General features: G+C 36.8%; 1 protein-coding gene across 4 annotated transcripts in view; it reads left to right on the top strand.

The window, feature by feature from the left end:
• The window catches only part of DPY19L3 (dpy-19 like C-mannosyltransferase 3), a 49825-nt gene that overhangs the window by 20914 nt on the left and 15317 nt on the right, over window positions 1–13594 (top strand). For 3 of the 4 annotated variants that reach the window (XR_008447077.1, XM_054048634.1, XM_054048636.1), the window contains 8 exons: window positions 867–1001; window positions 5272–5403; window positions 7172–7273; window positions 8645–8718; window positions 8973–9131; window positions 10145–10267; window positions 11099–11210; window positions 12227–12283. Coding sequence is in view for 3 of the 4 variants with exons in the window: in XM_054048634.1 (XP_053904609.1) it covers window positions 867–1001; window positions 5272–5403; window positions 7172–7273; window positions 8645–8718; window positions 8973–9131; window positions 10145–10267; window positions 11099–11210; window positions 12227–12283 (894 nt within the window). In the remaining variant the exon portion in view is untranslated. The remainder of the gene's footprint in view (window positions 1–866; window positions 1002–5271; window positions 5404–7171; window positions 7274–8644; window positions 8719–8972; window positions 9132–10144; window positions 10268–11098; window positions 11211–12226; window positions 12284–13594) is intronic. The other variant, XM_054048635.1, reaches the window with a different exon arrangement.

Here is a 13594-nt window from a genome sequence, read left to right as displayed (position 1 = left end):
AACTAGTATCTGAAATGTCAGGAGAGTTGCTGAAAACAGAAGTGTGTACTTCAGGTAACTTCCTATAAATCAGAAGGAACGCACTATTATTAAATATAGTGATGGAAATGTTCAAGGCACTATACAAATAGATGGTAGAAAGAATTGTTACTCTGAGAAGCTTGCAATTAATTTAAACAAATAATTGAACTATGAAGGGATGCAAACACTGATAAATGCACTCAGGGTTGAAAAAAAATTGCAAAAGAAATCTGTTTTTTTTTTTTTTTAATTTCACTGTTGAAAACTGTACAGAGCTCAAGAAGGAGAGTTTTATATATTTGGATGTCATAAGTGTGTCACCCAAAGAGAGGTTAGGAAAAAGGCTTGCAAAGCGCAAAGGTGAAAGTTTTTTTCCCCGTCTTTAATTTATTTCACATTTAAAAAAAAATTAAGAGGTAACCCTGAGTTGTAGAAGTAAAAAAAAAAAAAAAACCATGTACAGGATACAGTTTGTGCAACTGTCAGTTTTAAGTCATTACTTCAGATTTGGTCAAGATACAAAACACAACATACCCCACGTGAGCCTATCAGATAAGTTTTCAAGCTGAGCTGAGACCTAGCCTTTTTTCAAGGTGAAATTACAACTGTAAAATTTGCTACTGCAATTTTGCACCTGCAAAATGAATTGTGTGTGTAAATTAGAGTACTTGAAACTAAATACCAGCTGTCCCCTGCAATCCAAATACTGTAGTTAGAAGTTAAGATGTTTCAGTGTCAAACTTTAGAGATGTATTCTTTTAATTTAACCCTTGAGAGAACCCTCCCCTCTCCCCACCACTTATTGATGGAGATATGTAAGTTACAGAAGAACTTTCTCTTTCCAGAAACTGACACTTCTGGCAGTGTTTATATCAACCTTTCTCTTTAGCCTGACTTGGCAATTCAATCAGTTTATGATGCTGATGCAAGCATTAGTATTATTCATATTGGACTGTCTTGACATGCTTCCCACAGCAAAGGTAATCTTATTTCTGGCCATGACCAGACTTTCTTTCTAAGTCTAATACTAATGTAGCTTTGAGAAGTTCCTTTGCAGAGTGTTCAACATTTGAAAGTAGCACATAATATGCAGTGCACTTCTGTGATGTGCTCTTAAATAACCACAATCAGTTATTTAATATATAATACAACTGTGGGATAGAACTGAGTAATTTGAACATACACACTTTGTTAACTGAATATGATTTTTCAGCTGGAATGTTTGTCTGGCTTTGTCCCTGTTTACTTGGTGCAACTCTTAAGTTCTGTAATAGTGAAGCCCTGTCCTCAACTAGGTTATGAACGTGCTTTGGGGATCATTTTCAGACATAATTATAGCCAAACTTGATTATAAAACTATTTGCCACCACATCAATTATAGTTACAAACCAGGGCCCCAATTCTACATTTGATTCCACACAGATATATGCTTGCAACCATGCAGATCTGAAAGCAGGTATGGGAGCTCATGTTCAGAAACTGTGCTAAAACCTTACTAAGCCTGTAGTCTTACCACAGCCTCTGCTAAAATAGTTTGTAAAACAAGGGAAAAACAAAACAAAAAAAACATGCCTAGGTTGGGAATCATAACCAAATGAAATAATGTCAGCTGCAGTTGTGATCACAAATACTTGTCAAACATGGATTCGATTTTTTTATTTTATATATATATATATACACACACACACACACACACACAGGCAGCATTAAGTACATGAAAGTGTGAAACTTTTGTTTTCTTGCTAGAATGATAATGACTAAGGTCTTGAGGCTGTAAAGAATTCTGCTTGTGCTCAGCTTTACACACATGAATGGTCCCATCCCATTGGGCCTACTCTTGTGTAGCCAGTTAAGCACTTGCATAAATCTTTGTAGGATCAGGGCTTTAATTAGGTCTGGTAAAATACAAAAGTAATTGTATAAAGACTTTTAAACTGGATGCAGTATTCTAAAACCTGAATTTGAAGCAATAAGTTATGCAACAGTTTAACAACAAAGCATCTCAGTGAATATTTATTGTTTTAAAAAGTTAAGATTCCAGAAAGAAAAATCAAGAATATTTAATTCATACAGATTTGAATCCGGGCCAATTAAAAAAAAATAATAAATCTTGCTATGTATTCCAGAGAATTCTGTATGCTCTGCATTTTTTTGTACAGTTTAAAATGTTTTAGCATGTTTCTAGCATATACTGTATTTGAATTTACAGTGGTGGAAAGTAACTCCCAGTTTATATCTAAGTATGTTTTGTTGAGAATATGCATCCTTAATAAATTCATGGGTCTGAATTTATCAATAAAAATCACTTGTCAAATATGTGATTTATAAGATTTACTTACTGTCACTCCCATGAATTTGGATGATCAATTAAAATAATTCAGGTAATAATAAATGTTTCTCTCAGATTATTTTTAGTTCCCAATGTAATGGTATACTAATTGTAACGCTTAAATAACTTCATATATTGAATAAGAAATGGGCAGTGCTAATGGGTTCTAGCACTAATATAATTTTTTCCCCACTTTAAATCAAGAGAAACAAACATTGTTTTTACATTTTAAAACCTTTTAAAACAAAATACTTCAGAGCAAAGACTAGGTTAAATTACAGTAACTAATTTTAAAAAGTATTACAAGTGTAATCCCTGTAAGCCACGAGGCTATCTGAAACCAATAATTCTCAGAACTAACAAGTTTGAACAATCTAAGGAAAATCCTAAAACTATCATTCTGATTTCAGTTCAGCAGTGCTGGGGATGTGATCAACCATCAGAGAAGTTTATATTCCTGTAGTTGGTCAGCAGAAACTGAAAATGAAGTTTCTTTTTAAGTAAATGCTGTATGTATGTTTGCATACCTATTGGCCAAGGTTTCCCCCTTACTTCAATAGGAGCTGCTGCACAGCATTTTTGAAAATCAGGTCATGTCATTATGTGCAAAGATAAGAACTTAGGCTCCTAACATCAGGGATCCATTTTTAAATATCTTGATGGGAAGTTTTTTTTTGCTTGAGAGATTTTCTGTTTACATACTAAATTACAAAATCTTCTATTTGAATTGGTGTGATTTGCAGGCTGTATTAAATTGTATGATATTGCATTATTTGTCATGCAATGATTTATTGATCTATAGAAACCATAAATTGGGCACAATTCTTTTATGAGTTGCATCCATGCAACCTTTCTGAAGTCACTTGGGGACAGAACGAGGTCCAATATCTTATAATTTTTGTATAGTTGTATGTTGTTTAATATTCATATTAATGTAGCTACCGAACAAAACAGTCTCAGGTCCTCATTGCACTAGATGCTATAAAGTGCCTTCAAAGGTGCTTATCTATTAAAGATATACAGTAGGGTTCTCCTTCAGCTTTTGAGCCACCATCAGAGCCCCAAAAAATTGGGAACAGAAAATCTTACATGGGAAATCTTGAAGATTCTGATTCTATAAGCACCTGCTGTCATGCTGAATCTGTCAGATAAACTGTGTGGAGAGGATAACTATTTGGCTAGGTAAAATCATAAAACTGTCTGAATGTTGTCTTGACAACCTTACATCATAGTTTGAAAGACAGCTATAGTCACTGCACCATAAATCAAGAGGAGGAACAGAATGGACCAGATTGCTGTTTCAGCAACAAGCAAGACAAATTATACCCTTGAGACATTCAAGTTTACCATAGAACAGAAGCCATCACTATGGTGCTGAACTGAATTGACAAAAAGGTTATTGTAAGGAGAATAAAAACGAATTCACTATCAGCTGAATGATTGTTTAGCTAGGAAAAAGACATTTTCCTTGAGTTCACTATCAAAAGCGTACCAGTTCTGTTGAGATGATCTCAACATGTGTTCTAAGTATTGCTACATTAAATGTAAGATGATCCAATAGACAATGCTTTAAGAATAGGTAATGTATAGATTTATGGCTAGTATTCCTGTGTAAATTGAATAATACTTCACTGTCAGACAGCCTAAATCAAGAAGATGGTGACTTGAATTTTAAAGTAATTGTATTAATTTATGCTTAAAATCAAAAGGGTTGAAAGACTAAAACTATTCATAATCTGCTTTATAAATATCCCAAAACTTCACAAAAGGTCTCTTTTATGTATATCTGCAGACATAAGCTCAGGGTAGCCAGGGTACCTCAGCAGCTACCACAAAGTTTGGCAGTTCATTTCATCCTAAAGAATTAAGAGATATTTTAAAGTGTCTTTGCCACAGAATATTGTTGCATATTGACTTAAAATTGGATCTTATCTATTTGGTATTGATTTAGGGCAGTGGTTCCCAAACTTGTTCCGCCGCATGTGCAGGGAAAGCCCCTGGCGGGCCGGGCTGGTTTGTTTACCTGCTGCGTCTGCAGGTTCGGCCAATCGCGGCTCCCGGTGGCTGTGGTTCGCTGCTCCGGGCCAATGGGAGCTTCTGTAAGTGGCTGTCAGTACATCCCTCAGCCCACGCGGGCTACTCCCATTGGCCTGGAGCAGCGAACCACGGCCACCTGGAGTCGCGATCGGCCGAACCTGTGGACGCGGCAGGTAAACAAACCAGCCCGGCCTGCCAGGGGCTTTCCTTGCATAAGCGGCGGAACAAGTTTGGGAACCACTGCCTTAAATCAATACCAAATAGATAAGATCCAATTTTAAGTTTGGGAACCACTGATTTAGGCCAATGCTGGAATCCAGCATTGAACTCTGGATCTACCATATGCAAAGTACTAATTAAAAGAAGCACACAGTATCATACATCAGCAAAATCAATTCTTTTTTAACATGAATATCCAGTTGAGCATCCTTATCTATTGCAGTTTCATAAGAAGCTCAAGAAAATTTAGTTGCTTTGTGTACAACTGTCATTTGCTGGCAGTGATAATCCTGTAAGAAGCACAAAAAATATTTGTGATCCCAAATGCTGGCACAGAAAGGTACTTCCCCAAGATGCTTAAACCATTTTATGTGATTAACTTTTTCCTAGTTGTAACGTTCATATGCTTAGGTCACTGTGGCATCAAACATTCATAGCAAAAGCATGAAATACTATTAACCTAATTATTGATTCTTGTGTGTGAATATTATACAAAGATAGGATAGTACCAATGAATGCGATGTTCTGAAACTCACAATACCACATTTATCACTAGAAGTGATTGACATAAGTGAAAGAGACCAACAGTAAAAATACTCTCTTTTGTCAGGGAAAAGCAAATTTTTAAAAAATATTTTGGCATGCATAACATCTCTTTGTTGCAGGTTACATGGCTCTACATTATACAATTAACAGGCATACTACTGGTCTGTGTTCTACAGTTCTTTAATTCCATGATTCTTGGATCCCTACTTATAAGTTTTAATGTGTCAGTCTTGCTAGCAAGAACAGTTCAGGTACGTGCTCAAAACCTTTTTTGTTTTGTAATAGTAAACAAGCAGTATGACAAATTTAAAAGTAGTTCAGTTTTTAGAGAAATCTGTCTCCTTCCTCAACACTCTTAGTCTGGCTATACCAAAAGAAGGCCAGGAGACATTTGACATGGGTTTAATCAGGCTGCAACTTTATTATTAGATGTCTGGGACTACTGGGCAAATAAAAGGGTACAGTGCAGGTAACCCCATGTTTAGTCTGAAATTACCCATGGGGCTTTTACCTTCTCCCCCTCTTTTTTCATCCAAGTCCCCCCAGCTAATCTATTGCCAGGACCTTACCATCCACCATCCCTCGTAGGAGAGTTAAGGTGGGCTATAAGAATGGGGACTCCTATGATTGGTATAGCATGGAGTCAATACTCCAACCACCCCCTGTTCGTTCCTTTAACAAATACCTCTCTATAAGTCTTTTTCCAAGCCATCTATCCAGTCACTGTATACCTTTCCTATGGAGTATCTGCACTGGACATTGCCACAGGCACCAGCAATTAGTTTGGCTGCCTCCTCCTCAAACCCCATCGGGTTTATTGCCCCTCTTTTATGTTGGCCAAAACAAATGGGCTCCAAAGCTTTACAGGGGAACCCCATCCTCCCTGAATAATTTGGTGCCCCAGGATGCCCAAGCTGCCCCTTTTAAACCCTGCATTCCTAGGGGATGAGTCAGTGACCACGCTGACCCTTTTGCAGCAGTTTTCATCCCCTTCCCCCCAAAGCCATAAAACACAGTACCTTTCATTCCACCAGCCAGCCAAGTAGCCCCCTGCTTAAAGGCGCAGGGCAGTCATTTTCAGCAGGCTATCACCGTTGGTTAGAAGATTTCCAACAGAGTAAAGGCTCAGTGATTACTCTTACTGATAATTAATGGGTACATCTAAAATGTTACAATTTGGGAGGTATCAGCAATGTCACAATTCTGTACTTGCTATTAACATTTACAACTATGCAAACGGAGACCCTGATCTTGCAAAGGTACATGTGTGAACAGACCTTTACACGCATAGCATCCCATTGATTTCAGTAGGACTCAGATGGGATCCTTAACTCCAAGCCGTCAGAATCCTTTGTAGGAAGGAGCCCTAAGTCAAACCAGTTGTCTAATTAGATGTTTAATTAGTTGTCCTCTAGTTGTCTAATTAGATGTCGTCTAATTAGACAATATCTGTTCCCATCCCAAACTGCCTGTGAGTGGGACAAGAAGCATTGTTAAATCTGGAGCTTTAAACTGGGAGATCATCCAGAAGGCCATGTAGTCTAGCTGATACTCATGCTGAATTAAGAGCATGCTCTTCGTCCCATTGGCACATTGAGAACGTACTGATGTCCACAGCAACCTGGAGAACACACATGGTGTTTGAGGTCCGAATCAGTCTAGACCTCTGAGGAAGTGCTGAGGTTGGGAAACTAGATAGGCACAAAGAGGCCACCTCAGAGAGGATCCTGAGAATCTACTTGGCCATCCATAGAGCTCAGCCAGGCCACTGAGGTTACAGGAGCTCTGTGCTGTGAGTACATCTTTAGTCCCTCTCCTCCTGTGTAGAAATTTACACAATTCTACATATGTGGCTGAAGTTAATTGCTTGCTTGTGTTAGGCTAATGCAATATTAGTTTTTGATCATATTTAAATAAACAAATAATTTGAAGCAGCTTATTTTATCTATTGTTCCAGATGTATAAAATTCTAAATCTTTTGTTTTAAAAGACTAAAATACTAATCCGTTTAATTTCTAGAAAAACATGAAAATGGGATGCTTGCTAAATAGACTTGGGAAACTTTTCTTCCATGTACTTATGGTGTTATGTTTGACACTTCTAGTTAATAACTTTATTAAGGTAGGTAAATATGAAGTTTTCTACATATGTAAAGTTAGGAATTTGATAAATATACATGGTGTAAGCAACTTTGAGTAGTAAATCATGAGATTTACTTCATTTAAAATTAGTAGATTTTAGGAGTTGAAGAGAGTTTCTGTTCCTTTTTGTCCAAGAATCTTTTTAACCTTTCTTTTCTGGAACCCTCTGATCACAAGTTGACCCCATTTCTGCAACAACTTATGCATGCACAGAAATGTATAACTTTATCAGTACTTCCATGGGAAGAATATGGCCAATATTGCTTTATAGTACCACAAGACACTTTTCATCCATTTCTGTTAGACTCAAATCCATTAAGAAAAGTTGAAGTGCAGTTCCACTCCACAAAGTTACTATATAAAAAGACAGCTTCTTACTCATATCTGCTCTCTGTGTACACAGAGACAAATCTATACATTTTAAAAGTAAGGGGGAAAAAAAACCCACCCTTATTGTCACATTATCTTCCTGCTAGCACTGTGCAACTAAGGGAATGTGACCTGGATTCTAGTCCTTATGTATCAACAATTTGCTTGTACAATAGATCAAAACCTAGCAGCTGCCTTCAGAGCTGGGCGACCAGAGAGAGAGTGGTGGCTGCTGACTGAGGGCCCAGCTCTGCAGGCCGAAGCGGAGAAGGGTGGCAATACTATACCATGTCATCCTTACTTCTGCGCTGCTGCTGGCAGTGACTCTGCCTTCAGAGCTGGGTTCCTGGACAGCAGACAGTGCTCTCCAGCTGCCCAGCTCTGAAGGCAGTGCCACCGCCAGCAGCAGCACAGTAGTAAGGGTAGCAGTACCACAGCCTTCCCTACAATAACCTTGCGACCCCTCCCCCCAACAACTCCTTTTTGGGTCAGGATTCCTACAAATTACAACACTGTGAAATTCCAGATTTAAATAGCTGAAATCATGAAATTTACTATTTTTAAAATCCTATGCACGTGAAATTGACCAAAATGGACCATGAATTTGGTAGGGCCCTATTTATGGTAGGGAATGATAAAAGTAAATGATGATAAACCTACTTGAAGGCATAATTTGTCCTTTATTATTAGTGAAGATTCTTGAGAACAAAAAGAACCCAAATTGACTCTCAAGACTCTTAGTTAGAAAAGTAACTGGGAACACACGATATAAAAAGTATAGAAAAAACAAACCTTAAACTTCAGTGCCATTTTTGCATTATTACAGCAGAACTGCACTTTAAGGCTACAGCTGAACAATTGTGAATTGTTTCACAATTTCAATGTCAAAATAATTTTTTTAATATACGAAGTGTTGAAGAGACGAGAAGATGTATTCTAATTTCTAGCAGAAAAATGTAACTTTATTTTTTTCCTCCAATAGAAAATTCTTAATCTTGAGTCAGATGAACATATATTTAAATTCCTGAAAGCAAAATTTGGATTTGGAGCAACAAGGTAGGATATCAGTTCATCTGAAAATTTCAGTTTTACTTCATTATATCAACTCATTTTCAAAATTACATCTTCAGGTCAACATTTATTTCAGATCTTGGTTGCAAATAATAAGTGCAAGATATGAACAAGAGGTAGAAATCTTCACCTATATGCATAGTTTTATGATTGCCTGAATACAATAAGGAAACTGTGAACCTTTCATGTAACCACCAGTTATTAAATCTATAGTATGACCATTTTTATTCTTTCTTTAGAGATTTCGATGCTAACCTGTACCTCTGTGAAGAAGCATTTGGTCTGCTGCCATTTAATACTTTTGCAAGACTCTCAGATACATTACTTTTTTATGCCTACCTATTTGTTCTCTTGCTTATGGCAATAGCAGCTGCTGTTGTTGCCTTTCAGAATCTCAGGTACTGTACATTTCAAAACTAGATTTTCCTGAAGTTTTCTTCAGTAGGCTAAATAACAGACGTAGGTGAACACTTTACTGTAAGTACTGAACTGACAGTGAAGAGAGAGGTTGTAAAAATAAGACAAAGTAAATCACTTCATATCTGAAGTTCAAATGTAAAGTGAGTAATAAGATTTGGCTATAATCAGTCTTTATAGAGCCCCAAACTATTTTACAGACTATTTAAAAAAAAAAAAGTTATTTATTACCTACTACAAAATATAGTGTCTCTAATTCATTCCAGTCCCTCTCTGCAAAGAAGCTAGAGAATTACCAGTTGCCTGCACTTGAGGATCACCCCAGCATGGGGAAGTCCCCAGTTGATTTAGCCTGGTCTATGTCAATTCACCATGTCCCTGGCACAGGAATTAGAGAGACATGGCTTGAGCATTACTGCGTTCCAGCATGTTCCAGTTTGTGACCTGCCCCACTGCTATTCCAATCTATTCCAGGGCCAGTGTAGAACTGGCCCAAGAATCAGGGAGCTGCAGTCAGCTCCTTTGCAGTGCTGTCACACTTGGCTACAGCTGAGATTCTGGGGCATAAATTTTGTCCCCCACCAAAATAACCCAACTAAATGGTAATTTTTATATTGGCAATCACTAAATTTTTCATGTGAATTTGTTTTAGTATTTATAATACACTATAATGCAAATCATGGAAATAACTGCACTAACATTTATTTATTTTAAAAGTGTATTTAAACCCATAACCAGCACCCCAGAGATTAAAATAGAAAACCTGACATTTTATTATGGAGGTGCTATTACTGTAATCATTATTATCTGCAAGTGAAATATTTAAACACCATTTTAAGAATGAAAAGTTAATTAGTACTAACATCAGGTGCTTTAATCTCTATGGCATCAAGAGGTTAAAATAATTTTAAACTGCATGCAAATGTGCAATTTTAAAATAATGTATTGCTAAGTCTAGCACAGCACTGATTGTTTGTTTTGTTTGTTCATTCAGTGGTTCAGCTAATGTCCAATCCACGGATAAAATGGAAATTTGCACAATAGTCCTGAAGCCTGGAGCTGCCTACAACTTAATGCACACAGTTCTGTTTGGATGCCTGGCTTTAAGCACAATGAGGTATTTTAACAATTCAATTGTCTCTGCAAGCTGGTGAATATTTAATATCTAACACACTAGTAGTCATAACCCCAAACGTTATGCCGACCCCTGGTATAGTCAGTGCATCAATAACCTTATGCAACGTTCTGCCTTCCCCATCTTACTGCCTGCTTCCTGGTGCAATTAACCCTTCCCAGCAGGATCTTCCCAAAACAGTCAGATCACAGAGAAAACATACAATTTTGGAGCAAAAGTATTTAATCTCAAGCTTTTGTGACAAGTTGCCAAATTTAATCTTTTAGTCAGTTACTTCTGCTATGATGCCAATCCTCAGTGTCCTGGGAGCACAAGAAAGTTGTGTTTGAAGTTTCTCTGGAGTTACTGACTAGACATCAAAATACTTTTCATGGTTGAACATAGGCTTGGCAAATTCAGTTTTTATTTTTGTATGATTTCAACTGATATTGATTTGTAAGTATTTTTTTCTGTTATCTATTTAAATTTTCAAATTTGCATGAAATTTTGTGGGGGTGAGACAATTATTTAATAGCAGCAGAGATTCAAAAAAAGTTAAAGCTTTATAACCATTAAACACACATTGTCAACATCACATGTCAAAAATATACAGAGTAAGCATTCTTAAACTAAAAAAGTTCAAGGATCATTTTTCTTACTTCACTTATATGTAAATTTATTATCATTGATGAAAATATTTCATTGGTTTGTGAGTATGTTGTAAAATAGACTTTTACCAACATTTACCTTTAAAAAAGTCTTTCAAGCCCTCTTGTACTGTAGTACAATTCACTGTAGCCCCATATGATCAATGAAAACTTGCTTATCTTCCAGAATGAAGTACCTTTGGACATCCCATATGTGTGTATTTGCTTCTTTTGGTTTGTGCAGTACTGAAGTTTGGGGATTTGTCCTGAAATCCGTTCGTCTCTACACACCACAGAGGGTTAGAGCTATATTTCTTATGACAGTATTTGAAATTCTGTATTTTCCCATAATTAGACAAATGAAGCTTCAGCTTTTTAAAGGTAGATATGAAATAAATCAAATGTTTTTAGGCCTCTCACATACAGTATATGGAAACATTTTAAAAACAACAGTTAATACTTCTAAAATGTGTATTCAGATAAATGATTAATTTTAAACTTAAACTAAAGTATTTTCCTGGGGTTTCATAATTTAAGCAATGCCATTTTAATGCACTAGGTGGCAATATAGAAGAAGCTGTGAGGCTAGTAACACCTTGACTAAATAAAAATCAAGGAATTTTTTAGAATTAATCAGCAGTTTGAACTGACTTACAATTTGTTTATTATACTGTACAGTAGATTTTTTTGCACTTCATAGGAAATTAAAGTGCATAAATTTAAAGTAACATTTTTGTGGTGGTTTGTAATCCTTCTATAAAGAATGATTTTTATAACTATTGGTCTTTAGCTCAGAACAAATAGGCCCAGATCTTGAAATGCGATCTGCACAGGCAGATGCTTATGGCTGTGCGGATTCCATTGTATAGTCCAGTGGTCGGCAATGTTTGGCACGCGGCTCGCCAGGGTAAGCACCCTAGCGGGCCGGGCCAGTTTATTTACCTGCTGACATGGCAGGTTCGGCCGATCGCGGCCCCCACTGGCTGCAGTTCGCCGTCCCGGGCCAATGGGGGCGGCGGGAAGCCGCGGCCAGCACATCCCTCACCCGCGCCGCTTCCCGCCGCCCCCATTGGCCCGGGATAGCGAACCGCAGCGGGTGGGGGCCGCCATCGGCCAAACCTGCCGCGTCAGCAGGTAAATAAACTGGCCCGCGCCGCTAGGGTGCTTACCCTGGCGAGCTGTGTGCCAAACGTTGCCGACCCTTGGTATAGTCAGTGCATCAATCATAAAGGAAAAACAAATATTCATTTAGATCAAAACACTTTAAACTGTGCCATAAAAACTAATCATTGTGTGTTTTGAATTTTTGTCCTAGCTATGTGTCATTAGGTATTTGGTGCCAATAATCACATTGCTGTACCTTTCTTATAAGGTAAGAAATGTTTTCCTCTTAATATTTTGGTATTTTTTCCCCTCTGGGGTAAAAAAAATTCATTTTTGTTTTGAATAAATTCCTGATTGTATATAAAAGAAGTTGGAGATCCATGTATTGGATGTAAAAACATATCCCTGTTTTTCATACTGCCTCAAAATTGTACGTTTGAAAATAAATACTGGGTGAGAGGTTTTAACTAATAGAATGAGATTTAAGGCTGAATTTTAAGAAAATGATGTAATTGCATGTGTAAAAAATATTGATTGCCTGTTTAAATTGCATATGCATTTATTCAAATGAACAGTCGCACCTGACTGATCACTTGCATCCTAAGATACTACAAGTGCATGTGCAATTGTGGTAGTTATGTGTGCAAATTATCAGTTAGGAATTATTTTCATTCCTATATTCTGAAAATGTAAGCTTATATCTGTTCAAATTTTAAGTACTTATAGGTAAGTTGCAGTTAAGATACAGATTGTTAACTGGTGTAATGATCCATTTTAGGAGCAGAAATGATTATCTTCTGCTCTACTGCTGTACTTCATTTTATGCAATCTTTGAAGTAAATCTACAGAACTATTAAACCAGTCTAAGATTTGTGTTATCATCAACCCTGTCTCAGGAGCAAACGATAACAAGGTTCAAGCTTTTATATGTAAATACATGAAACAATGTGTTTATACAATACCAAGATAAAATAAGTTCCATAATAATAGCATATATGAAGTAGACTATTAGTCTGATCAGACTGTCAGATCACTGAGATTTAGATCATTAAATTAATGGAACACTGACAACTGGGCAGGCCATTCTTTTAATCTATATTTATAGAAACAAAAACAAAAAAATATTCAGGAGCTCCTTTGATGCAGAAATTATTTCTGCTATACCCAATGGGAGACAAGTTGTTTCCCTTGAAATCATTAGCTTCAAAGAAACTCAAGGTGAAGCTCATTATCGGAGTTAAAAAAAAAAAAAAAAAGAATCTTTTTCATAATAACCAAGGAACTGCCACCTAGCAATAGAGAAAATTCTGAAGCTCTGTTAAGTCTCCTTGTGAATTTTATTAATTTATTTTAAAAGCAAAATGTAAATACAGTTCAGAAGCAAAATAGAAAGTCAAACTATTAACATAATCTAGACCACTGTGTCCCACTATCTCATGGTTCTTTTTCCCATTTCGGCAGATGTTTGTTTTTGTTTTTTTGCACATTTTTAGGGGTGCTGTTTTTTTTCCTTCCACTATGCCAGTTTAGGAAATGTAGCACCTCTCCACATCCCAGAGAATGGATGGGATGTATCCAT

This window comes from Malaclemys terrapin, chromosome 14, assembly GCF_027887155.1.
Source record: "Malaclemys terrapin pileata isolate rMalTer1 chromosome 14, rMalTer1.hap1, whole genome shotgun sequence".
Lineage (NCBI taxonomy): Eukaryota > Metazoa > Chordata > Testudines > Emydidae > Malaclemys > Malaclemys terrapin.
Note: the sequence above shows the minus strand (reverse complement) of the source record. Positions and strands in the feature narration are given on the sequence as shown.